Here is a 25,285-nt window from a genome sequence, read left to right on the forward strand (position 1 = left end):
AAACTCTGTGGTAGTGATGAATGTGAATGTTTTGATGAGAGGAGAGTCAGACGAACAAGGGGGAAGGAGGGGAAAATACCTGTACTGAGCCTGAGACAAACCTAGTCAGTTTCTTCAATATATCATCTTTTGTCTCCTGCTTCTTACCCATTGATCAGTAATGATACGGATGCCTTTATCCGAGCAGTTTTACGTATCTGGGCGAGCTGCCTTGCAGTGACGCTACCCCACTCGCTCTACCCCATCGAGCACGACAATGGCCATAATCAGTGACAGACTAATGCACAGTTTGTTTGCTTCGATCCGTCTGAGCCAATGAGATAGGAGTGTGTACCTGAGATTCGCGTCTCACCCTCATCTCTTCTTGTTTCTCTAAGAATGGTCCGTCCGACAGATTCACAAACTATTAGTAGTTCCAACATGTATGATCAAGATCATGATGTCTGCTATGTATGTATGGGTCAGCAATAAATTAGGATACTTAGCTGTGTACATATTCGCTGCATTTAAGAGGACTCGTTCACCAATAATGTTAACCATGAGATGGAACCTTTGAAACAGAGCTCTGAAAACCCCATGTTCTACAGACTTGCGTCAACGATCTCTGTACATCACAACACATATCATAGCAGCATTCGATTAGAATTCCGTCAGGGTATTAACTTGGCCGTTGACGCTCCATTAGTCATTCATATCCATAAGTTCAGCTACATCGCGTGTGTGCGGTAGTTCTGAAGGGGACCCGTTATGAGTGCGCGTATAGGGCGCACTCTTGTCGTCTAAGACTACTGCGGTTGGCGGTATTTGTGTCCGCATTGCTCGTCTCGCTTTTCGTTCGAACAGCGCCCATGTCAGTGCCATCAACGCGATGACGCCTAGGGGAACTCCCACTCCAGCTCCAATCGCAGTGTCATGACAGGATCCTGTCGCCGTGTCCGTGGACGAAGGTGCCGTTGTCGCTGACGATGAAACATTGCTCAAGAGAGCCACACCGGTTACCGCGTGCCCCGTTGGGATCTGGAAGCTGTCCATCCCTTCTGGACAGATGACATCCGTCCCGTTTGTAATAGGAGTGCCACAACAATATGTTGCTATACCATTCACGTAGCTGAGATTAATGATGGAGCAGCCCCCGCCCCGATTGACGTCCTCTGTGAGATGCCTAGATCAGAACTGGTTTCGTCGTGTACTTGGTGGGAGGTGTACCTACTGCAATACTGCGGACATCCATGACCCCATTCTTTGTCTGTGCAACTCCCCCGAGACGCCACGTATGGTTGATGGGCAACGTTCAGACAAATTCCGTTTGATAGACATATATCCCCTGAGGTGCAACATCCAGTCGCTTCATCGGAGGAGCAAGGGACATCAGTTGATGGATTACCGTTAGGAAAATAACATTGTCGCGTTGAATTTGCCATGATGGCGGGCCATTAAAAACGCTAATAGTTGAGGAGATCGAGGTTGGATTGAATGGGAGGTGGGGTGTGAGTCTTTATTTTTCCTGTTTCTCACCCCTGTCAGCTAGCACAGGAGACCAACGGCGCACGAGGCTGAGACTGGCTGGTGAGGCCATAACCCCTGCAGATTTGGTGGCTATCGCGGGCAACCACGGCGGGTATTGTTGATTGACACTTGGCACATCCAATCAGGCGCAATCAAGGCCTCTTGACCCTGTGATTTTGTTAATAAAGTGTCCTGGCCTGGAACTGGCCACTATCCCATAAATATCATAGTGGCCCCTTGGTATCTCCCCTATCAAGAATGAGTATTAAGCGCCGTGTAAACACAGAGAATAGCTGTTATGATAAAATGAGACATTGTGTCATATTCAATTAGACTATTGAGCCTTCGGCCGTAGATTATCAGATCGCTCTGACTAAGGACTCGTTCCCCATGATTGGAGTTGGAGTAACTATAATCATGATGCCTACGCTTGCTGGAATCCCATTTGACTTGGGATTCATTCACGTCGTTACCGCTTTCCTACACTTCCTCTGATGTTTACGTTCTCATACGGATTACCTGCTAGCAAATTTTCCCAGCGAGGTATTCGGTGGCTTTAACCTAATATCGAAAAGAAACGTTAAGGGAAATGATGCAAGTATGGCTGGAGAAAGAGGTCATAAAGGTAAGGCTATATGAAGCCTCAGGCATGGATGACGACGATGTGATGCTGACATTTCAAAAATTCTTCCTCTACCATTGTGAGTAACCTCATCTCAACTCTTCCTTGCAAAGCTTCAGAATACTTGCGCTCTTTCAAGGTCTTCAAAGCTCGTATCAGTTCACAACCAGCACTGTCTAGGACAAGAGTACCCGGTATGACGCAAATAAAGAAATCCACAACCAACATTGTGAACAGCCGCCTACAGACGGCAGGACAAGCACCAGTTCTCCATCTGTCGCCTGCAGAAGAGCTTCTGCGACGACTACTCTTAGCCTGTCGCGAAAGTATCGTCTCCAGCAAAAATGACGTGACGACTCTGGACATGTGGTTCGTCGGAGGATGGGTTCGAGACAGACTTCTCAATGGTCAATCCTCAGATATCGACGTGGCGCTCAGCTCCATGACTGGCATCCGGTTCGGCCACGCGCTTGAGAATTATCTCCAGAAAGAAAAGCACAAATACCTTGACGAGGCAAGGCGCTACGGAGTTCCTCCTGTAATCTCAAAGCTGCACGAGATGAAAAAGAACTCGAAGAAATCCAAACACATCGAGACCGGAAGATTCCACAGTATTTTCGGCCTCTCGGTAGATTTCGTGAATCTCAGAAAGGAAACCTACGGAGAGGCGAGCACGATCCCGCAGATGGAGTTTGGCACTCCGGAGGAGGATGCTCATCGTCGCGATGCTACAATCAATGCTCTGTTCTACAACCTCAAGACAGGAATTGTTGAAGATCATACCGGACTTGGACTGCATGACCTGGCTGCTGGCGTCATCAGAACACCATCTTGCCCCTTCGAAGCCATTGGTGATGACCCCCTCAGAATCCTCCGGTTGATCCGAATTGCAGCTCAGCTTGGTTTCCGAATTGAAAGGGAGACCATGAACGCAATGCGAATTGTCGAGTTGCGGCAGCAACTCTGCACAATGGTCAGTCGTCAGCGGGTAGAAGCGGAGCTCATAAAGATCCTTAGAGGCAAAAACACATTTTCGGCTTTCCAATTGATCCATGAACTCCATCTCTACAGTCCAGTCTTTTACGATGCGTTGCCATGTACTGAAGATGAGAGACCAAGCTGGGTTCTTTGGCACCCGGGTTGGTATGGCCCACGGCACAGTGAATGGGCTCGCGCCTTTGAAACCGTGGCTTTCCTATTAGGCGGAGGACCGAAGACACTCAGGAAAATTCTGCTTCAGCCTGAGAAAATGGACGACATCTGGATGCTGACTGCTTTTGTGCCGATGGACCTCGACCAACTTGATGATCTTGCAGAGCGAGAAGTAAAAGTACCCGGATTTGTCTCTCAGTCGATGAGAAATCACCCTCGCATTCAGAATTACAAGGACGAGATTATGGCAGATGGGTCTTTTCCCGGAAAACTACCTCGAGGTAGTCTCGGAATGTTGATTAGGACATGCGGCAGTACTTGGAGATTACAAATACTTTACGCGCTTCTGAAAGACGACGTCGATCAATTGGGGTATGGTAATGAAAAGCTGGCCTTGATTATGCAGTGGTCGAGGTTTGTGGAATATATCTCTAAGGCGAAGCTGGAGGACGCCCCATATGTAAAGCCTATTCTCAACGGGCATGATATTTTGGCCTTGTACGATCTCGAAAAAGGAGGCCCGTTCATGCAGCAAGCCCTCGAAGACCTTGTGAGATGGCAATTTACGCATGAGAATGCTACAAAGGAGGATGCGATGGAGTGGATGCTTACTCAGAGGGAAACGTACAATGTCTAATCACATAATGGGTACTGATAATCTGTTTCCTTTCTTGATCATGAAATATCAGAATGAAAATTTTGCTCCTATAACATAATATCCTTCCGTCGCAATAAACTATTTGGGTAATCCCATCACCACCCAAAGGCTTCAGCATGCCACCATACCTCTCGTCCTTTCCGTACATATTTGCCAATGTTCTCCCGTAATACCCTCCCCATCCCTGGTGGTCCACAGAAGAGCACTGCTACGCGCTCTTCAGAGTCGCTGAGGACATCATCCACGATTTTGCCCAGGTCAGGGCGTCCAGATTCCGCGGACGACCATACAACTGTTCTCTGCGAATGTAACTCTTCTAGCTCGATACTCTCATCCGGGGAAGGCTTTTGTCCGCGCATATGATAGGACTGAGTCAGGTATAGTCTGACGTTCTCGTCTTGCGTCAAGGCCTGTCCATCCGCCAATCCCATGACCCACGCAGCTTCTTCCAGCGTCTTCATAGACCACACAAATGTAATCCGATCTTGTCCCTTGCCCTCCGCTTCAACTTGCTCCTTCAGCTCACGGTAGACCGGCAAAGCAAAAGTCGCGCCAACTCCACCCGCCACAACAAGAAGTCGTTCATACTTCCTTCCTAACTTTGAAAAGCATGGGATACTCCCAAACGGTCCGTAGATTTCGACCTGACTTGGCTTCTCCGCCGAATCTGCCAGGGAATCCAAGGCTCTGGACGTCGGACCATCTTGTACCCGCGCAACGAGGGTGATCTCATTGTTCTCCGAGACATTCGCGACAGTAAACGGATTTCGGAGGAACATGTTCCGTACAAGCGATGATTTGATCTTCATCGCTGTCTCTGCGTGTAAGGATAAGAAGACGTGTTGGCCTGGCGCTGCTCGGAATCTTTGTATTTTTGATGGGGGAATAGGGATCTGCACACTGACGAGGTTCGTTCGGGGGATTCGGGAGATGGCCGCATAGGCGGTGATGGTATCTAGACGGTTGAGTCGGGCTAGAAGGCTAACAGCCAGCGTCTCAATGATGTACCAGCGCAGAGACTTTGCGTGAAAGGTGAGAAAGATCAGGAGGAGGGATGCAAGCACCGAGTGTGTGATGTAGAATATCCGATAGTTGCGACAACGGACGGCCCCAATGCTGGTGCTCATCATGGCGAGAAGTGACATGAATGACATGATGCCAACAATGATCTTGAGCGAGGTGAGATGCTCTTGCAGTGTTGCCGTTTGGATAAAGTAGTTCAGGTACAACGACACATGGACAACGATCAGAAGGAATATCAGTCTGCCGGATATTCGGTGCCATGGCAGCAGTCTTTCGTATGATGTGTTGAAAATCAGTGCTAAAGGATTGTATCGAGATTTGACTGCAAGGACAAAATGTGTGGGTAGTTGCGCCACAGCTACTATGCCAAAGCGTTTTGTTACATGAAGATAGTCTAACCAGGGTTAGATTGTTTGCAGAAGCATGGGTGAAAGCTGATAAGAATACACTCACCAGTTCCCGTCTGATAAATGCACAAAGTTAGCAACCACAACGCCCATGCTGCACCAAGAATCCAATGGCTTTTTGCACCCCAGCCAGGAGCGACTTCATCTTCGAGCCACCAAAGGATCGACCGCCATCGCTTCTCAAAATTCGCAGGACTAGAAGTACTCGAGTCTGCTGGACGAGTAACTGCACTGTATCCGGCTCTCCGAATTGAGCGGAGATAGACCCAACGCCCTAACCGATACAGCCAAAAGAACGAAATCGGTATGAGGACCGATAGTTGAGAATATAACCCGTATCGATCGAGAAGCTCTCGACGCTGCGACTTTTCCTCTGGGCTGAGTTTGACTATATGGTAAGGCCAGCCCATGGCTGGGTGAGTCTTACGCGACGCAGCGATGAGAATGGATGGATTGAATATTGACCATCCCTGTGGGGAATGGCCAAGTTATCAATCTGGATCCCCTTGCACCAAGTCGGAGAATGGTAAAGCCGCTTGGAATGATCGAGATGATTGGCTAGACTTTCGCTGCCTCCCTGACCAATTCAATCTCTGTACGTTGATTGGTCTGGCTAAAATATGCATTCCGGGATCCACAGGAACAATCCATTATGATCTGGTAAAGCTCTTCCAGAAGTATCAACATTACTCATGAGATGGAGATGTTATCCTTCTTACCACTAGGTATTATTTAGGTTTGATCTTTACCCACTGAAATGACCTGATGCACAATTGCGCCATCCTTTAATTACAAAGACCATAATCCAGTACGACACAGCAGCTGACTAGAATCAGATTATCACAACAAAGCACCGAAATAGCAGCTACAGTACTCTGAGCAAATGATATGAACAAATCATGTTAAAAAAATATCATTAGATTTAGGAACTATGAGCACCGCTTCAAAGAGCAAGATTCCGTCTCAACCCTAGCACACCTACAATTCACCACCCTATCAAGTCAGATATTCAGCCTACTGTCATCCGGATGACTGGATAGTATCATACCTGATTTACCGCCATTGTCCAGCATCTTCAACTCCCTTCGCAACTCGGATTGCCCCACCTTCAACGCCCGTCCCGACACTTCCCAACGCATCCCCCACAGGCTTTCCTGCACTTCCCGTTGCACTTGTGATGGTGTCGCCGATTCCTCGAGTAGCTGCACCAGTCACTCCACCAACAGTGCGAGAGACTCCGCCGACAGTATTTCCGAGCGTGGAGGTGACGAATTTCGCGGCGCCCGTGACGCCTGTGTTTTGGGAGGAGGAGAAGTTGTTGTTCGGCATGGTGATTTGCTTTGTGGCTGGATTGATTTGTACACTTGTAGTAGAGTTGATAATAAGCAGGTTTCAAAGTAATAGACGGAGAAGGTATGTTTCACTGGTAGTTGTTATGGTGTCCTGATATTGGAGACGAGGGAGTTATATGTTGGTGCAGTACACAAATGACGTCATAGCTTACATAGCACAGTGGTAACAATGATGGATGTGGCGGTGTTATTCATTTAATTGCTGGCTTTGAAGACTCAAATGTATTGCCTCAATATCCATCTATATGTCTATTTGAGTACACAAGCTATGTAAGTTTCTAAGTGATTGCGTAGAAATGAAATGGAACAGTTACAGAGATGTCAGAGAATCCTATGCAAAGGGCTTGTGTTGACAGTGGCAGTCTTATCAGAGTTTAGCACTATGTGTAATTATGCAGTTTTCATGCTTAAAAGGATGTAAGGCATACTATCATACATTCATACAATACTAAGGACTGTTTATGAAGAACCTAAATAAACAGTAAATGAAGCATACCAAAGTACTCCGCAGATACCCCGCACACCGATGTATCACCAAAATTGCCCAAGACGGCGCGTCCTTGATTTTTCCGCCAGTCACAACCTCCATTGCTAATACACAAGCATACGACATGACTATATATCATTGTAACCCTGCCATTCAGGAGCATGTCCTCAAGATCAGCACCCATTGCCCACCAAAATGTCACTCGAATCCCACACCGAGCGACTCGCACAATCGCTCGCGCAAGCCAGCCTCACGACCGGCTTACTCCCCTTCCTACCCCAAGACTTCAAACCCACGACACAGCTCCACATCTCCTTCAACAATAAACAGGTCTGTTTGGGGAATCTGTTCCGCGCAAGCGAATGCAAGACAGCTCCATCCGTATCCTTTTCCAAAGAGGTAGGGGTACTCCGCCAACAGAGTGATTCCAAGCCCACGCAAGCTAACCCAAAATTACAGGAGAACAATTCACCCTCTTCAACAAGCTACACCCTCCTCCTAGTCGACCCCGACGCCCCCACACCTGACGATCCCAAATTCGCTTTCTGGAGACACTGGGTTGTCTCCGGATTGAAGGCCGAGGAGGCGAATGGGGGCACCGCATTGACAGAGTATCTGGGACCTGGGCCGAAAGACGAGTGAGTATTTGCATTCTTGGTGATTGAGATGAAACGGATAAAGCTAATGTTGCAGTTCGCGCCCGCACCGGTATCTGTTCCTGCTATTCCGAGACCCTGAGGGTTTCGCGCTGACGAGGGAGGATGTTGGCGGGGAGGAATTTACTGCGCGGCGGTCGTTTAAGGCTGCGGAATGGGTTGAGAGGCATGGGTTGGAGTTGGTCGGGGTGAATTGGATGTTGGGGGCTGGGGATGGGTGGACAGAGTGAGATTCGGCTATTGATTCGGTCGCTTGCTTGTATTTCCATATGCATAGACGCGAGGCGATAACCAAGGTTGATGGACTCCATGGTAGATAACATATATTAGAATACAATTTTATGACACTTCATAGGTATCGCTTGACTAAGTCACTATTATCATTAAATGAAGCGCAAATGCCGTTGGGTGGTATTGTCAATCTCGTCGCCTTCCCCCGATCTAGTTTTCGTTTTGAACCCTTTAGTAGGTCAGTCCCCAGCGAGGGGCATTGATGATGATACCCATAAGACAGCCGGAAATAATTCCAGAGACAGGAAGGGTAATAATCCAGCCAAAGTAGATCCATGCGATCATGCGCCAGTTGATGGTCCTCCAAGTGCCATTGCACAGGCCCACACCGACTGTGGCGCCAGAGATACACTGAGTGGTGGAGACGGGGAGCTCTGCAGACTGTTAGCACAATTCTGATCGCTAAAGGAGTGATCTTAGGATATGACATACTCAGCCTAGTAGCCATGATGACAGTAATGGCAGAGCCCAGCTCCATGGAGAAGCCGCGGGATGGGGAGTGCAAAGTGATTCTATTACCCAAGTTGCGCATGATGTTGTAGCCGTACGTCCACAGACCGATGACGATGGCAGCGCCTCCGAAAGCCCTACGATTGATTAGAGATGTTACTAGGGGTTTGAAAGGTGGGTACTCACAGGATCCAGTATGGAACGGGACTTTTGGACTTGAGTTGGTTGGTCGACCAGACATAGTAAATGGTGGCATAAGGACCAACGGCACTGGATCGATCTGTCAGCAGGTGTTCAACACGCGGAAGCCGGGGAGATACATACTTGGAGACATCGTTGGCACCGTGGGTGAAAGAAGCAGTAGAAGCAGTCATGACCTGGAGGAACGAGTACATGTATTCGGCCTTATTGTCGTAATGACGCGCATGGGCATGGACCATCTCCAAGTCACCAGTGAGAATGTTTCGCTTCTTCTGCAGACTGACAACATCTTGCTCAATACCGCGGAAGAAGAAACGACGGAACTGCCAGAAGAGGACGGCCGGGCTAAAGGCTGCACCTTCAGGGCGAGGGCCGATGAGGGTAAACTTGGGCTCTTCGACCTCGGCAGAAGCAGCAACAAGCTGGCCTTCCTTGCCTCCCTCGGGCACGGCAGGCTCGCTCTCCTCATCAGAAGGTCCGGCTCTCTCAATGTTAGCACGTTCGCGCTGCAGCTCCTCTAGGGTCTTGTGGCCCCTATAGTAGTCCTGCACGGTCTTGTAGCCCTCGGGTGCAGGGGGCACCTCGCCACGACGCAGCACAAGTGGACCCATGAAGAGATGGTACCACTTCAGCTGCCAATCCTCCTTGATCAACCTCCTGTATAGCCAAGGGAGGAAGAAGACAGCGACGACCAGCGCAACGGCAGCACCCACACCGATGATCACACCGGTAGTTTCCGAATCGGTGAGCGTGATCCTGCTGGAACCACCCTTCCACACGATAAGCACTGTGCCAGTCAGTATCATCAGGCAGCAACTAAGGGCCGGAAGACGTACTGGTGAGCAAAGCGGAGGTGATGCCAAAGTAAATGGGAATGGAGATGAAAGCCTTCAGAACCGAGTTCTTACGCTCCATGACTCCGTACTTGGTGAGGAGGAAGATGACGGCACCAAAGGCACCGGACAGGAGAGGCGCGATGATCCAGGCGAGAAAGACCTGGACGACACCAGAGTTGATGTCTCCTCCCCACCACTTAATGCCATCGGATCCCAAAGCGGCAATGCCCATACCGATCACACCACCCATGATCGAGTGAGTGGTCGAGACTGGCATACCGAAACGGGTCGCGATGGTAAGGTAGATGGAGGAAGACGTGACAGCACAGACCATACCCAGCATTAGCAGGGCAGGATTCTTCTCAAAGGCCTTGACGTCGACGATCTTGGTTCGGATGGTATCTGCAATACGAGCACCTACACCAATACTATGGCGGAGGGGTTAGTATCCTCCAATTGACACCATCATAAATGTACTGGAACAAACATACCTTCCGCTAAATTCCATGATAGAGGCAAGGACCATTGCCTGCCAGTACTTCAACGAGCGAGACGACACCGAGGTCGCCCAGGAGTTGGCGACGTCGTTGGCACCGATGTTCCAGGCATCGAGGAAGGCAAAGATGGTGCCAAGGGCGAACAGGTAATCGAACTGATGAAGGGCCATCTTGTCAATGCAAGGATAGATATCCTATATCTTGTCCTTACAATTTGAAGATAAGATCGTCCCTATCCCTAATACTGGAGCGTGCATGGTGCTTATATAGTAAGCCCACATGAGCCCTCGGCATCAGCAGCAGCCTTTCCAGAAAACCATAAAATTGACCTGCACCTCGCAGGAACCTCCCTCGTCATCTCCTGAGCCACGAGAGCGCAGTCAGTTGACAGGCTCTCTCCGTATCTCTCTGCTTCTTCCTGACTCTTGGCGGCCATCTGCCAAGACCCTCCTCCAGCCCTCCGTCAGAAAGCTTATATGACCAATCACAGATCCACCTGATGGAACGTGGTCTGCGATCCAGCTTACTCTGAGTTCGGTCCACTCTATCCCAACAGTCTTGGCTGCTTGGCACTTCCGCTGCTGGATGTTTAGGCGATAATGCCGGGCGATATGCCACTCGGGGTCGCAGCAGCCTGCTCGTATCATACGTGGGTTGACGGACCACATGGCGCAGCGATACGTCCATATGCATCTGCTATTCTCTAAAATGTCTTGGAAGTTGGACCTTGGAGGTTTACCAGCTCCACAAACCGTTCAATTCATGAAACTCCACTAAACGAGGAAGAAGGATTATTCAGTTGGAGCATTCACCTCCCTCATCAGACGGAGGCACCTCTTTCACTGAGCTCCTCAACGTCTTCACCTCCTTCTCAAGACTTTGAATATATTCCACCGCAGTCTCAATCAGCTCAACCTGCAAGTAGAGCGGATGCAGTCAGCAACCACCGCATAACCCCCGGCCTCAGCAGACTAAACCCAAGAAAAACAACCCCTGCAGGAGTTCAGAGCACACGTACCTTCGTCCCAGTCGACCCCCTGGGGCCAGAACCAACGCCACCAGCGTGTAGCACCCGAGCCATCTGCTCTAGCGCCGCCTTTAACCGATCTCGCTGGTTCTTCTGCGAGATAGCGTGTCGTTTGCGTCTGGAATCGACCTGGCCAGATGCACGCTCGGGGAACGTGATCAACACACCCTCTGTAGAATATGGGTCAGTCCATTCTCCATGAATTGCCAAGGCCAATGTCGGAATTGTCCCGTCGTTGTTGAGTCCAATTACTAACCTCCCTTTGGACGGAGCTCAATGAACCGAGGTGGAGGCCTTGCGGATGTGCTCGAATAGGAAGATGGAGGGCTCGGCGACATGGTGTAGTGTGATCGAATGGCTGGATTCTGTGGTGTCTCGTGCTGTTCTCTCCCTGGTGTGGGGGTTGGTATATATATTTGGTCTCAGGTCTGCTAGAGGAGTAATAACTCCGCTTGATAAGGACTGTCATATTGAGCGATACCGTAGATGTAGTCTTGGCATGCGAAGGCATGCATGATCTGTGCCGGCTCCTTCTGGCAGGGAGTGAGGTTATTGTCGTAATTAGCCTCTGTCTATCGAATGCTACTATTTTGCCGCTGTAGGGGACTTGGACCTTCGTGCCTGGAGGACATCGTTAGCTTCTCCATTGAGACTTCTAACGCTACCTCACCTCTATGGTTTATGGTCTTCCGATCAATCTAGCTTGTCCATTCGTAAACAAGCTATAAGGATATAAATGAGATTTTTCTGAGTCCAGAGAACTGTAGCCATAGGCTCATCAACAGTAATTGCATTTTCATCCCCGATGACTGCGTACGAATGTGTGTGTTTCTAAACTTTTACAGGTTGTAGTGGTGGGAAAGTTCCGATTCAGGATGAGCTAAAGCTCAAGCAAAGAACGCCCTGTCGGACTCTCCAGGAGTTGTCATCTACTACTATTCACGACGTACGGTCCGTCCAGATGAAAATCTGCCATATCTGTCTAATTGTATTTACGACAATCAATGACCATATATTGCAAGTACCCAACAACGCAACGAGGAGATGCCGCTAAGATGCCTGAACCAACCGCTCCAGCTTCCGTAATAGACCCTCCGGTTCAGCCACTCCCTCAGCCGCGATCTGGTCAGCACGCTCCTGCGTGTCCGCCACGGCATAGATTCGAAGTTCATCCGCATTTCCCGAAGGACGGAAATGAGCGACATCTCCATTCTGGAAAATGATCCGAACTCCATCCGTGTAATCGATCCGGGAGATTGAAGAAAACCCATGTCGAACAGAGAAAATCCCTTCCAGCTCTTCGCGAATCCGGTGGGACTGCTCTTCCGCATTCTGCGCTTCACCCTCACGGAGTGAGAAGCGGTCGATGATTTTCATACTCGTGGCACGGGGGAAATTGCGGATCAACGCAGCACGGCTGAATCGTTTGGGCAGGGTAGTGAAAAGCGCAGGCAGGGCCATTTGCCGGCTTTGCGCTGCAAACAGGGCACAGAGGAGAGGCAGCACCGCGTCGCGCGTCGGGAGCGCGGGGAGCCCCTTGCCGTCGCGCTCGATGTCCGAGCCCGTCAGAAAGCCTCCGTTGGCTTCCCATCCACAGACACGCTGGCGGTCTTTGGCCACGGCGCTCTGCATCCCTGCGATCACGTACGGACTGCCGATCTTTGTTTTCGGCTCGAGAGCGCCGGCCAGCGGGCCGCGGTCGATGGCGTCGTTGGTGCTGATTGGGACCACGACGGAGTCGGCTTGCAGGAAGTCCGCGACGATCATGCCTAGCAGGTCGCCGCCGAAGAAACGGAGTCTGTTGCCTTCGGGGGCGAGGAGGAGTGGGCGATCGCTGTCTCCGTCCGTCGAGACGACCGCGTTGAATGTCTGACCTGTACTATCGTACAAGCTCTGGACGGTGTTGAGTTGCGCCTCGTCGATGGCTTCGGTATCTATGGGTACAAAGGTCTCGCTGCGACCGGCTGGAATAGCCTCCGCACCAAGCTTCTCCAAAATCTCAACCACAACATCACGACCGACGGCCGAATGCTGGTACACGAGTATCTTCATGCCCTTGAGAGATTCGCCTCGGAAGAAGTCAAGGTAGCGCTGGATATAGGCAGCTCTACCCTCGGGCGCAACAGGAGGAAGGCCTGATGGGGATTCGCGAAGCATGCCTTGTTCATTGAACAGAGAATCGGCAAAGGCCTGAGAGAGGAGCTCTTCGCGCACAACCTCGACGACATCGTTGATGGGCTGTTCGTCCTTTTTGAGGAGTTCTCCTTTGGAGGTATTGAGCTTGTAGCCGTTGCGATCAAACGGGATGTGGCTCCCTGTTACCATGATACTTCCTTTGCCCTTTTGAAGAGCAAAAAAGGTGAGTGCAGGCGTTGGAATAGCCCCAAGATTGATAGGGTGCATGCCTCCATCTTTCAAGGCTTGCACGACCGCTTGACAAAGACCACCGCGGTTGTTCTCTACATAGCCAGTGGAGCTGGGTCGGAGATCGTGTGCGAAATAGAAGTCATCGCCCTTGCGAATGCCTCCTTCTGAGAGCTTCAATGACTGCAAATAGCGAATCTCTGCCAGAACATTTGTGTAGATCTCCAGCTGCGTCAAGTCAACCACTTTGCCCCTCCGACCACTAGTGCCAAATTTGAGGGGCTGCGGTTTATATGCCAGGTGGAAGCGCAGGGCGTCGGATGGGGAAGTAGTCGACATCCTAGATGGAGATAGAGATTCGACTTTAGTGTTATGGAGATCTGGCAGATAGACTATGTCGATTTTGATCAAATTGAATTAATAAACAAAGGGTGTAAAGGTCGGTGAGCAGAACATAAGGACAGCTCATGCCAAGCTGTCACCTCAGGTCGGTGTTCTGCCTGAGGCAGCAATCAACATGGTGTGTTGCCCCAGGCATCGCTACACAGGCGTGCGTCTGTCCCGTGGTAGCAACGCGGCGATACTGGTCACAAATAAATAGAGGAGGACGAGATAAATCGAGGTCCAAATGAAATGAAAAAGACTCTATTTAGCTGTAATAATCGCTGGTTATGCTAATAACTCAACACCTAGGAATCATGCGAACAGGAGTATCAAACAATAATATGTACAGATGGAAAACAAGAGTTCAGACCACACCGTCTAGGGGAAGTCGGATTGCTCTGGCGATGCCGGCGCCACCCTGTTTTCTACAGTAGAGAAATTGAAAAGATGCATCAAACATTCAAACACCTCCTCAGAGCTTCTGGCCTTTGTTGTAGCGCTCGAAGGACGAAACAGGGGGCGCAGCGTTGGGGTTGGGGTGGTGCTTCTTCAGGGCCATCTTGACGTTGTACTCGAGGTCGAGTTCGGCCTTGGGGTCGTCGGTCTTGGGTTTGAAATCAACGACAAGGTCATCCTTGACAGCAAAGACCGAGTCGATGTCGAGATGCGGGTCGTCACTGGGGTAGATCTGGTTGATGATGGTGGCGTAGTCGGGGTGGGTAATCATGAGGTGAATGTGGGCGGGGCGCATGGGAGAGCGATCCATGAGATTGAGGAGCACACCGGCCGGACCGTCGGTGGGCAGAGAGTAAGGAGTAGGGTGGTAGCAGTACCAGTAGAACTCGCCCTTTTCGTTCGATCTGAACTTGCCGCGGAGGTTGTTCTCGCTCTGGTTGGGGTCTTGGAAGTCGTACTGTCCGTTGGCGGAGGCTTGCCAGATGTCGAGGACAGCGCCGACGACGGGCTTTCCGGTCTCCATGTCTGTCAGGACACCGTGCATGAAGGTGACCTTGCCGTTGGGATTGGGGTCCTGGATGATGCTGTCGCCGAGATTGCGGAAGGGAGCGTTGGGCGACCAGAAGGGGCCAAGAATGACGTTGGAGGTGGGAGTCAGACCCTCGTCAGTGACGATCTTGTTGGCGATCTCATCGACAAGACTGATTGACTCAGTCAGCATTGATCTTTAATTTTTGATTGTTGCGTCGCTGTACTCACGATTCAAGGCCGATAACATCGCAAATGCGGTGACACTCGTTGCGCACAGGAGTGCTAATCTTGCCGATAGAGTTGATGAACTCGACACCGAGCATCCATTCGGCGGGAGTTAGCTCGACCTCACGAGCAAAGTCGTKGATGTGCTTGATCAGAGATCCCAAGACGACGCGGGCGCGCTCGGGGGTCCTAGGTCCCATAGAGTTGATGACATAGGGCGTGAAGTTGGGGTCGAATTGGCGCTTAGGCGACATTGTGTATTTGTATGTATAAAGATGAGTCGAAATGACAGGACTGGAGAAGTTGCACGGAAGGAGGAAATTATCGATGGAGGATGATTGCTGAAAATTTTAAGAAAAGCATCAAAGCTCTTATAAACGTTTTAATCGGCATGATGAGTCTGGATATTGAGGGATGTCAGATGGCGACGGCAAATACGGTCGGCTCCTAGCCCATGGGTTTATGAGGGGCCCCGCCTTGCGTCGGGGGTCAGATAAATCGCAGGCACGGTAGCTACATGCCGAGAGATTTACGAACAAGTTTCGATTGCATGACTCCACCATTCTGGCCACGGTCAAATCTAAGGACCGACCGGCGGTCGCCAGCGGATCCTAAGAATTGATCAGCCGGGTCAACTGGGACGTTTGGTAGATATGCATCTCTGTCTCCTCTGCTGGCCTGAGAGGGCAGGCAGACACACGGCTCTCCGCGCCGGCGATCGGTTAGGGAAGGCCAGCCAGCGCGGGGGCGATGCCTGCTAATCAGCTTACTAACCTCAACCCAGCTGGGAACGGGTTCGGATATTCTTTAAGAGCCGCGCTCTGGTGCCGGAGTAGTTCTTACCCGCGGGCAAAGAATCAACAGGCACAACTCCACGTGACACAATCTTGGCAAATAATGCTTTCAATTCCTATTGTGCCATTGGTTCATACAGTTAATGTCATGTGATTTTTCTGTTTTCCTGCTGAGGCCGGCAGAAATGCCTCTTTGCACTTATCTTTCTATATGACTCTAATAGTATCCTAGGAAAGTTGCACTCATTGGGAGAGAGTGTTTCAACGGAGTATACAATGGACAATGTGGAAAAGCCTACTTCCAAGTCCCTTTCTTTCATCATGCTCAATCCTAGTGCTCTGATCAACACCAAATCCAATGCTAGGGTCCCTACTCTTTATTCCCTCTTATTCAAGGCTCAAATAAATGCCAAGGCCATACTTCAGTTCAGCCAGCAGAGCCATTGATTGAGTACCGAGCTGTAAGCCCGACAGCATATCAACTTCCTGCCCATATCCAAGTCGACTAGCGCATTCAGTACTGCTTGGGTTCATGATTCCTTACACAATCTGTTTTTCGTATGAGCTGGTGTGCTGGTGTGGTAAACACCAGTGCAATAGACTCATGTGACATAGATGCCATTGTGGTCACTGGTCGGTGTGGGGGTACATATTATTACCCTAAACTACAGATCATCCATGTCGTTTCTCTCAACTGGTGGACTAGGTCTTTAAGTGTCATGGTTGATCATAATTCACTCTGCCTACTTCATCTTTATTGTCAGAGTTTGTAAGCTGGTAATAATATACTGGTAAACCTACAAGCCTCACATATTCCTGGTTTGTCATGTAAACTTGATTTACATAAAGGGACTGAATTCCTTCATCATCTATTCAGTCAAGGAACGCCAATGGGCATTTATTACCCCTAGTCAAGACCTGCTGGAATTACACCTGATCAAAAGGGCATTATAGCATCTTAGGAAGAGAGGACTAAAGAGAGAATCAATCCACAAGGTAAGTACATCCATCTGTAAACATTCAAGCCAGCAGTATATTCCAACCTGTGTTCCTTGCACTAAGTCTCCGATCAATTTGTTCGCAAAAGTACAGCATCCTTGCCTTTGCCATAACCCGATGATGGTATCTCAATAGCGTGTCCAAAGCTTTGGCAGCGGCAAAACCGGCGTCGCTATGTTCTATTCCAGGATCTAGATCATAGTGAAGAGCAAATGCTTCCATCATTTCCCCCTCTTCTTTAAAGATATCGAGAGCATCACCCGCGTTTTGATTGTTGACCAATTTGACGTCGTCAAAGAAAAGCAACTTTAAACGCCAAAGCTGCATGTCAACAAATTCGCCGACTCGCTTAATTCTTTCCTTCCATTGTTGTGGAAATTTATGCTCGGTCCGATGAATGAACTCTCTGTGATTAATGTCTTCTTCGGCGATAAGTTCTGAGTCTAGCCCCAAATCTGTTGACTTTCTCTTGACTTGTTGCTTTTCAGCTTGATGGAAATGGCCTTCCAGCTTGGAAAGCTCTGCGGCGATGTCCCTGAGAGCTAGACCTTTAAAGTCTCGTTCTCCGGTAGCTATAAAGCTCACCCACTGTTTTCGGTAGGCCTTTATTTCGTCTCGAAGGCTAAGCTTGAGATTGCGTGTTTGGAATTCGTCAAGAACAGTCTGGCTGAGCTTTTCATCCCATTGGCCGTCAGCTAGTTGGGCAGGGGGCTCAGAGTCATAAGCTCCATATAAAGCCCAGCCAATTGTGGCATCTTTAGTGCTGAATGAATGGCCGTGATCTAACAGGTACCTTGTTTCATCGACCCCCAGAGGTTCACGGTCTTCGGCTGGATGTTCCCTAGGTTCCAAATGCCCAATCACTGCGGCATCAACACTTGCTTGACTGACAGTGAGAATAAAGTTCTTTGCCAGCAAAGTTGCTCGGTAACCTCCATCAACAGACGTTGTCAGCTGGCTGCAGGCGCCGTTTGAATAAGCCATTACCACTAGACCCCAAAGGTCTAGCCGCGCTGCAGGTACGCCAGATACAATTCCAAGAGCAGTGAATGCCGTATCAATTCCTGAGCATACCCGCTCTTCACCAAGCGGCTGCCTACAAGCCTTAAACAAGGGTAGCCAGGAACATTCACCTTTCTCTTCTTTTCTCCGACGGTACCAAGTATGCGCGACTGGCAGAGATTCTTTTATGACCACATGCCAGTCTTCTCTCTGGATGGTAAATACTGCTTTTATTTGAGGACTCATAAACTTTGCCCGCATAAGGGTATGTAGGTTATCTTCAACAAATGCTTTTCTTTMAGTGCCGTACCAAGTTTGCGCAGTTTCTCTGGAATCGAGCCAGCAATTAAGGATATGAAGCGCCTCCTTGCCCGTGGTGGCTGTAAAACTGAGAATAGAGGAAAAACCATCCATGCTTCCTTACTTCCTTGATGAAGTAGAAAGTGAAAGGAGATATAATCATGTGCCAGCAGTCCGGTACAGCTACCAGAGGCAGATTCGTGAGGTAGAAAATTGTGGACTCAAGGACTGAAAGATATTTTATGTAAACTTAAGGGGCGACTACCTTTCTTTATATCTTGGATCTAAAATATGGCATTATCTCATAATTACTATAACGACGCTTTGACTAGACTGGTTGAGGTGTGTATCTTGAAATGTTCAGAGAAGAAGATACCGTGGTTCAATGCTATTTTTCCCAAGCACAACTGTTGATTACTCAGTCGAGGCAGTTAGCAACCGTACAAGCTTCCGATTATGGCAAGATGAAGGATCATACTGTGCAAGCTGGATTACTTGACAGTAAGTATGACATTAGCGCTGCAGCGGGCCAGGCGAGAGAAGACTTAAGAGTTCTGGTCGACAGATAGTATGGTTAGGGAGTATGATCAGGAAGCAAATCCTCAGGCGAGCAAATGACATTGAATGATTGGCAATAATTTAGTTCGTTGGGCCGTCGGGCCGGAATATTTTTACTTCAAATAAACAACAAGGCCACGGAAAGTGACAGCTTATCGTCCTAGGCATTCATTGCTCAGGCTGTCAGAAGAAACAGCAGAAGATTAACTTTCAGTTACTACCACAATCAACTGACATTACCATATCGGGTGAGAGACAAGTGGAAGGGTCTGTACTCCGGCTGCCTTTGGTAATAATATGACTAGATAATGAAGTCACCTTTCATTTGCCCTATACTTTTTAGTAAGCTTACTGCACTTTACCTAGGCCTAGCAGCGGTGTGGGGCCAGTTCTCAATATTCTATAGATATCAGGATACTAGGGCCCCATATAGTAGTCATACTCTTGTAGACATAGAGATTAGGGAACACCGGCCGAATCCAACCCAACTGTCGCTGATTGCCGCTGCCTGTGCAACTATGTTAGCTATAATAGTCTTATGCAACGATGATTATCTCGAAATTGTCCCCCTCAAAACGCCTGCCGCAAACGGAAGAGAACCACTTACTGAACTCAATTCGAGATCTGAGATATTTCGGAACCATGGAACATCAACCCCATGATATCAATGACTATTCTAAAATTGCAAACAATGGAATTCAACTTAACTGGGAGGCAATGTATGCGAGCACGAGTATGGGGTGACTTCCAATTGCAGAACAGTAGGGGACTGTATGACAACCAGATGGTTTCGACCTAGGCCGTCTAGACCAGTCTACTTAGATCTACAGTTGAACGTCCATAGAAGACATTGCGCTGCGCCCCCTTGATCTCCTGATGCGCGATGAATTAAGATAGTGAACGATCAATCGTTATGACTACGCATTACCTCACAGGAAATATTTCCTGCAACCGATAGGGCTATAAAAGGGAAGGGAGGTTCCGTCCTATCCTTCAGAACAAGCCCTAATTTCTGCTTAGGAAAATAGATTGACAGATCCAAATAAAAATGAAGATCTCTAGCAACATTGCACTTGTCCTAGCCTTTCTTACCTCGTTTATCTCCGCTGACACTCCCGTCGTGACTGTGCAACTCGCCAATGACCAGTCCGGTGCCAATGCAGATGTGACCGTTGAAGCAGATGGTGTCGAACATACCGTCGAATCACTCTGGGGCAATACAGCAGTCGCACGCGATGGTGTTGTTTTTGCATCAAGCACCCAGCTCACAGCATTCCAGCAAAATACTGTCTGCAGAATTTTCCAACCAGATGTAGATGTGACACTAAATGCACAGCACACTTGGTCATGGTTGGATGGTGGTAAGGTGGTGAATTTGCAGTCCGCCTCCTTGGTCTGCAAAGATGGATGATTATACTCCAGTTGGATTGGACTCTTTACGGACTAGATGGTTGAAACTTTTGATCATAGTTGCTTATTTTCCATGTCGGTGACTCGCAAAAAGCAACGCTTAAGTGTGCAATTTTAGGCTACTATGTTGCAGTCAATTGTTGTACGTTATTGGTAATAGCCATCTGGGAAGCTCTTGATTCTCAGATCCCTGAGGGCTAAGGTACTATGACAACTTCGAGCAGGCAGTTCTACGCGCCAAATAATGATCTTTAGTGTTTTTGTCTTCTCTGCATTACCATAAACACGGATAATGAGCACTGCCATTTAATGGGATCTAAATTTAGGCCGCCCTCTTAAATGTACCTCCATCATTAGAATCCATTAACTCAGTAATGTCAAATCTTACGGTGAACGTCCAGCCCCAAGCCTCATGGAATGCTGGAAATTTTAGGCTCGAGGGCGGGAGATCCATCAATTCGAGCGCGGCTCGGGCGCCCTATGTTCCTCGTTGGAGAGACGTCCAGAGAGACGTCCAGAGATAGCCCTGATACTAAAGTCTAGGCCAGCGGTGGCTTCCAAACCGTGATTTCTCCGGAAGGATTACGGATCGCGCCAGTTGTGCTCTAAATCACACTGTGCTACCTTATTTAGTGTTTCGTCCCCGGACCTAATGGCAGGTACAATATGCTCTCGCGTGGTCGAGACCAGTCGATCATGGTCTCGAATCCTGAAAGAAGCCGTGAAAGCAGCTCGAGGGCCCGAGAAATTGTTCCTTTAAGAGAACCGCTCCTTGTGCCTATATTTAAGATAACTTGTCCTCGTTGGAAATATACGAAGAGATGCAAACTGGTATTGTCCAGATCAAATTTCTCCTCGGGAGTAGGCGGACATTGTCCTTCGTACCTAGTATTTCTTGATGCACATCTCAGCCCAGTATCATCGACGATCCTGTTGTACTTTTCTCTTGCAAAGATGTAGATATAAGCATCTCCTCGACTTCCCATGGCTCAAATAAAGAGATAAAGACCCCAGGTGATCCACAAATTTTGAAAATGATATCACCTGCTGAAATAAGCCATGAGTACGAACACCGAACGGGTTGTAGCACAGCTGAAACCGGTAGAAACCGCGCATAAACTGTGCCTGCTGCATTCAAGCCAAAGGTGCATCACTCAGACGTCTCTTAGCCTCTTAGCAAGATACGTTGGTGCACAGTCGCTCACTGGCGTAAAAGAGCTTGACAATTGCGAGGTGATATGTCACCGATGTCCATACATCGTCCGCGGTCAAATCTGACCGAGAATCGAGTACTGTGACAAAGTGCGCTTTTCCTGATATAATTCAAGAAACCCATCGACTTTCTCTTCTATCTTGAAGAGTGTGCCGAGCCGGACGGCGAGGACATGCACAGTGACAATACAAAAAGCTTTCCTGTTTGGTACGCTTCTACAGTAGGTACCGTATCTGGGGCAATTTGGAGTGAATTAACCAGAGCTGCTGTCAGTGGTTGAACTGAATGTAGCATGATGTTCACCATGAACAACGAGTTACCTGTCGGACTTCGGAGAGCGTCCTTGTTAACTTGAATCCGAGTTCTCTTTTCTTTATAAATCCTCAACTCATTAAAAATAAGTGTTGAGGAGTGAACCAGCAGATTGCGATGAAGCGAGAGGCTCTGCAGTGTTGATGATGGATTCATGATTGGTAGACAGTATGCAAGGTTGTCGTCTTACACACGTTACAGTGTAATCGCATGCACTGGCTAGACAAGCACACCACTAGGTATGTGTGATATCCGTGGTAGCCAATTTAGATAGGAATTCACTGAAAAGGAACTTAAATGACGTTATTTTCTATTGATTAAACTAAAGAATAAGAAAGAAGCCATTCAAGTGGGCGCGCCCAAGACATTATACCGATACATCAAGAGACGACCGTGGTACCTCAGTTGCGGCCGGCCGAATAGTACTGACATCAATAGCTGTCAGCCGTACCAGATATCTTGAGCTTGTCTGACTTGCCTTAAAATGATACTTCTGAGAGTCAGTGTGTACCTATGGAAGCATTCTGCTGCGGCGGGTCCCGCTCGCATACTTCGACTGTGGTGCCTGCGGACAGAGTCTGGTTGCTTAAGGCCTGACTATCATTCAGACGTATCATATACCAAGAATCAAGAAGAGGCTGGCCATTTACAGAGGGACTTATAAAATGGTTGGCTCTTCTGCGTACTACATGGACTGACTTTTTGTTCCGCGGTCGTATTGCAGAACTCAATTCCATCGAGCTTGTTCACTACCTACTATTCTTATTACGCCAGAGATCGTGTCTAGACGCCTTTTAGTGGAGTGAGTTTATGGTTGACAGAGCCATAGCCTAATATATCCAATTGATAACCGCCTGCATGATGCAGGCGATACGCCTTGGAGTATGCCTGGTATTGCGGCGCAGCGTCTGCCGCAGTTCTTACATCACACAGGACTATAGAAGAAGCGTAGATAAATAGGCATCCAATCCCCTCTCTTTTCCATCTTCTCTTGCTTCATCTTCCATCTCCTGTGCCCCTACTTCTCTGTTCAAAGCTCACCATTCCATCCACATCATCCAATACACCATTATATTTTCCATTCATCAACCATGGCCATGTCTCACATGTCGCTTGATAAAAGGGCTGAGTCTGTTGAGGATATTATTCATTACGACTTCACCAATCGCGCAATCCTCTACGAAGCTCTCCGTAGCGCCGGCGCGCATGCCATAACGGGACGAGCATATCGTCCCGACGGCAATAAGGACCTGGCGCAAATCGGCGATGCGGTCCTGCAGTTGATTCTCGTGATGGACGGCTACGAAGCAAAAGCCGGTCGAGGCTAGTTACTCCTCACAAATGTTCTGAGGTGGACCACTGACCGAATCACCAGGCTACATCAACCAGATAGTCTCGTCGGTGGGCAGCAACCCCCATCTCGCACAGATGGGCTCCAATGCTGGACTGGAGAATCTCATTCTCATCAATCCGTCTCAGGCCAGCGTGTCCCCCGGAGTGATGGCTCAAACCGTGGAGGCTATTCTTGGCGCTGTCTATCTCGATAGCGAGATGGATGTCCAGGCTGTCCGAGCCGTCATGGCCGCCCTGAACCTGGGATGGCCAGTGTGAATTTATCTCTGCGCGTGAACAAAGCGAATACGAGTTTACGTGACTCGATATCTGTTGCTTACCGCAAGGGCGCCCAAGGGCCTCCTCGCGCGCGGCCGGCATCGGATCGCCCGATGGCGTGGACAGCTTTCCAGAACCAGACCAAATGCTTTCCAAGTAGGGTTTGGGATTCTTGTTGGCTGCCCATGCGCGCTGTAATTTGCTGCTAGCCCTGTGCGAGGGGGCCTTCGGGTGCCCTTGCGGTCCTGGAACGTCTGAGAGCCATGAAAGGCGTTATTCGCTGTGGCGGGTTAACAGGTCTTACTGACAGACGTGATATGGTGTTGTTGAGTGTGAAGGAAGAAGACTGATTGGGGATGCACAGTGACTATCGACTGTGCAAATAGCTGATAGATCTTTTGCTTAATKGAAGACGATGGCTGATCCGAGATTATACCCATTTGCAACACTTTGTAGTATACTGACAGGCTCTGCATCAAACATGCCGACCAACACCGGTACGCGTACTATTTATGCGCAAGACGCATGTGGTAGCGCTTCCATATCTGATTGGTGTTAAAGCATAACATATGATCCGCAGAACCTACAATTGGACTGCTCCCTCCTTAGTATGTTATCACCCTAGAGAAAGATGTAATAATGGGATTCAAAGAAGTGCTTCTGGCTGGGGCACCAAAAACTTGTTTTATATTTTGAATAGTGATATATACTGCAAAAGAGTGATGTAGCGCAGGATAGCACTGTGGTCAACTAAGAGCTGCAACAATAACAGAAATTAAAAGCAACGCTCAAATTAAATGACTGTATATAGGTAGACCGCAAGACCCAGCTCACGTTCTCATCTACTGGGTGTAAACACAGCCGTTAGGGTTGGCAACATCCTCGACACGAGCAGCGATGCCGACGCAATCCTTGTTGCCGGCGGGGTTGGCAACACCAGCATCGGCCCAGATGCTCCAGGCACCGTCGATGCTGTTGGGGCATGCGATCAGGTCCTTGCCGTCGAACTGGAGATGGTTCTGGTCGTTGATGGCCCAGCCGTTGCGCTCGGAGTTCCTAGGGCCGGGCTGAGCGCCGGTGGTGTAGCCGATCTTACCCTGGCCTGTAGAGTTCCTGTCAGCGTCTGCTTTTTTCCCATGGCTTGAGTGTGTGGATATGACTTACCCATGCCGGAGCGGTCGACGAAGATCTCCTGGGGGGTGGCAGAGGCGGCATAGAGGTACAGGGAGCCGTCAGCGATGTAGAAAGTGGCGCTCTTCTCGTCGGGACGGTCGCAGCTGGCATTCTGAGAGTTGAGGCCAGCGAAGATGCTGCTCTTGGCAGCGTTAAAGGGCTGGTACTGGACAGCACTGCCAGAGTGGATGGCGACGACGCCAAAGTACTTGTTGGTAGGGGCAGAGGCGGCGGAGGCAGTGGCAGCGGCCGAAGCGGCGAAGATGAAGCTCTTGATCTGCATTTTGTGTGGTTTGTAGAGTGTTTGAGATCTGAGAGTGTTCGGAACGGACTGTGAGTGATTGATTTGTTGTTGTTGATGAATGTCAAGAAGAACAAGGGTAGCATGGAGCCTTTTATACCTTCAAGGAGATCCTCGATATCCGAGGGTTTCCATGCCCAGGATACGAGGATACGAAGGCAGTGACTGCGCCAACACCGCCAAGCAACTGTCTAAGACATGCAGCCTATGCCACACTGGAAATGTGGTCATACCTTCCGTGCTCCATTAACCAATGGGTATATTTGGTTCTTCAGATGACTTCAATGGTGGGCCCACTGCCTGAAATATGGGGAAATTATCTCGGTCAATCTGGTGCTGTGGGCCTCTGGTCCTGGAGGTAATAATGAGCATATTATAGTCTGTTATTATTGCTGTTTCATCCGGATATACGATCCCAAATTCTAGGACAAAACACAGAGTACGATTGTTATACCTTGAGGACATTTTCCCATTTTAACTACCAGTA

General features: G+C 49.1%; 13 protein-coding genes across 13 annotated transcripts; 4 read left to right on the forward strand and 9 right to left on the reverse strand.

The window, feature by feature from the left end:
- Positions 1-681: 681 nt before the first annotated feature.
- Asppvi_005901 (uncharacterized protein) lies at positions 682-1,231 on the reverse strand (the record flags this gene model as incomplete). The annotated part of the gene is made up of 2 exons (XM_043301813.1): positions 682-1,151; positions 1,207-1,231. 2 exons carry the CDS (start codon positions 1,229-1,231, stop codon positions 682-684), a joined length of 495 nt encoding a protein of 164 aa, XP_043157748.1.
- A 1,093-nt stretch (positions 1,232-2,324) lies between these two features.
- Positions 2,325-3,917, forward strand: Asppvi_005902 (uncharacterized protein; the record flags this gene model as incomplete). Its single annotated transcript, XM_043301814.1, has 1 exon — positions 2,325-3,917. The coding sequence occupies one exon, from the start codon at positions 2,325-2,327 to the stop codon at positions 3,915-3,917; it is 1,593 nt and encodes a 530-aa protein (XP_043157749.1).
- Positions 3,918-4,033: 116 nt separating this feature from the next.
- Asppvi_005903 (putative metalloreductase Fre8) lies at positions 4,034-5,778 on the reverse strand (the record flags this gene model as incomplete). Its single annotated transcript, XM_043301815.1, has 2 exons — positions 4,034-5,355; positions 5,415-5,778. The coding sequence occupies 2 exons, from the start codon at positions 5,776-5,778 to the stop codon at positions 4,034-4,036; spliced, it is 1,686 nt and encodes a 561-aa protein (XP_043157750.1).
- Positions 5,779-6,421: 643 nt separating this feature from the next.
- On the reverse strand, positions 6,422-6,697 carry Asppvi_005904 (uncharacterized protein; the record flags this gene model as incomplete). The annotated part of the gene is made up of 1 exon (XM_043301816.1): positions 6,422-6,697. One exon carries the CDS (start codon positions 6,695-6,697, stop codon positions 6,422-6,424), a length of 276 nt encoding a protein of 91 aa, XP_043157751.1.
- Positions 6,698-7,402: 705 nt separating this feature from the next.
- Positions 7,403-8,093, forward strand: Asppvi_005905 (YbhB/YbcL family Raf kinase inhibitor-like protein; the record flags this gene model as incomplete). The annotated part of the gene is made up of 3 exons (XM_043301817.1): positions 7,403-7,606; positions 7,667-7,845; positions 7,901-8,093. The coding sequence occupies 3 exons, from the start codon at positions 7,403-7,405 to the stop codon at positions 8,091-8,093; spliced, it is 576 nt and encodes a 191-aa protein (XP_043157752.1).
- Positions 8,094-8,325: 232 nt separating this feature from the next.
- On the reverse strand, positions 8,326-10,308 carry Asppvi_005906 (inorganic phosphate transporter; the record flags this gene model as incomplete). Its single annotated transcript, XM_043301818.1, has 6 exons — positions 8,326-8,528; positions 8,587-8,741; positions 8,791-8,874; positions 8,929-9,592; positions 9,642-10,069; positions 10,133-10,308. 6 exons carry the CDS (start codon positions 10,306-10,308, stop codon positions 8,326-8,328), a joined length of 1,710 nt encoding a protein of 569 aa, XP_043157753.1.
- Positions 10,309-10,933: 625 nt separating this feature from the next.
- Positions 10,934-11,503, reverse strand: Asppvi_005907 (uncharacterized protein; the record flags this gene model as incomplete). Its single annotated transcript, XM_043301819.1, has 3 exons — positions 10,934-11,053; positions 11,157-11,335; positions 11,422-11,503. The coding sequence occupies 3 exons, from the start codon at positions 11,501-11,503 to the stop codon at positions 10,934-10,936; spliced, it is 381 nt and encodes a 126-aa protein (XP_043157754.1).
- Positions 11,504-12,215: 712 nt separating this feature from the next.
- Positions 12,216-13,868, reverse strand: Asppvi_005908 (phosphomannomutase; the record flags this gene model as incomplete). The annotated part of the gene is made up of 1 exon (XM_043301820.1): positions 12,216-13,868. The coding sequence occupies one exon, from the start codon at positions 13,866-13,868 to the stop codon at positions 12,216-12,218; it is 1,653 nt and encodes a 550-aa protein (XP_043157755.1).
- A 517-nt stretch (positions 13,869-14,385) lies between these two features.
- Positions 14,386-15,379, reverse strand: Asppvi_005909 (putative catechol dioxygenase; the record flags this gene model as incomplete). The annotated part of the gene is made up of 2 exons (XM_043301821.1): positions 14,386-15,070; positions 15,129-15,379. 2 exons carry the CDS (start codon positions 15,377-15,379, stop codon positions 14,386-14,388), a joined length of 936 nt encoding a protein of 311 aa, XP_043157756.1.
- A 1,560-nt stretch (positions 15,380-16,939) lies between these two features.
- Asppvi_005910 (uncharacterized protein) lies at positions 16,940-17,902 on the reverse strand (the record flags this gene model as incomplete). The annotated part of the gene is made up of 1 exon (XM_043301822.1): positions 16,940-17,902. One exon carries the CDS (start codon positions 17,900-17,902, stop codon positions 16,940-16,942), a length of 963 nt encoding a protein of 320 aa, XP_043157757.1.
- A 1,924-nt stretch (positions 17,903-19,826) lies between these two features.
- Asppvi_005911 (uncharacterized protein) lies at positions 19,827-20,189 on the forward strand (the record flags this gene model as incomplete). Its single annotated transcript, XM_043301823.1, has 1 exon — positions 19,827-20,189. The coding sequence occupies one exon, from the start codon at positions 19,827-19,829 to the stop codon at positions 20,187-20,189; it is 363 nt and encodes a 120-aa protein (XP_043157758.1).
- A 2,615-nt stretch (positions 20,190-22,804) lies between these two features.
- Asppvi_005912 (ribonuclease III domain-containing protein) lies at positions 22,805-23,324 on the forward strand (the record flags this gene model as incomplete). The annotated part of the gene is made up of 2 exons (XM_043301824.1): positions 22,805-23,036; positions 23,089-23,324. The coding sequence occupies 2 exons, from the start codon at positions 22,805-22,807 to the stop codon at positions 23,322-23,324; spliced, it is 468 nt and encodes a 155-aa protein (XP_043157759.1).
- Positions 23,325-24,166: 842 nt separating this feature from the next.
- aspf34 (cell wall protein PhiA) lies at positions 24,167-24,780 on the reverse strand (the record flags this gene model as incomplete). Its single annotated transcript, XM_043301825.1, has 2 exons — positions 24,167-24,426; positions 24,489-24,780. The coding sequence occupies 2 exons, from the start codon at positions 24,778-24,780 to the stop codon at positions 24,167-24,169; spliced, it is 552 nt and encodes a 183-aa protein (XP_043157760.1).
- Between the last annotated feature and the right edge of the window lie 505 nt (positions 24,781-25,285).

Source organism: Aspergillus pseudoviridinutans, assembly GCF_018340605.1.
Source record: "Aspergillus pseudoviridinutans IFM 55266 DNA, scaffold_4, whole genome shotgun sequence".
Taxonomy (NCBI): Eukaryota; Fungi; Ascomycota; class Eurotiomycetes; order Eurotiales; family Aspergillaceae; genus Aspergillus; species Aspergillus pseudoviridinutans.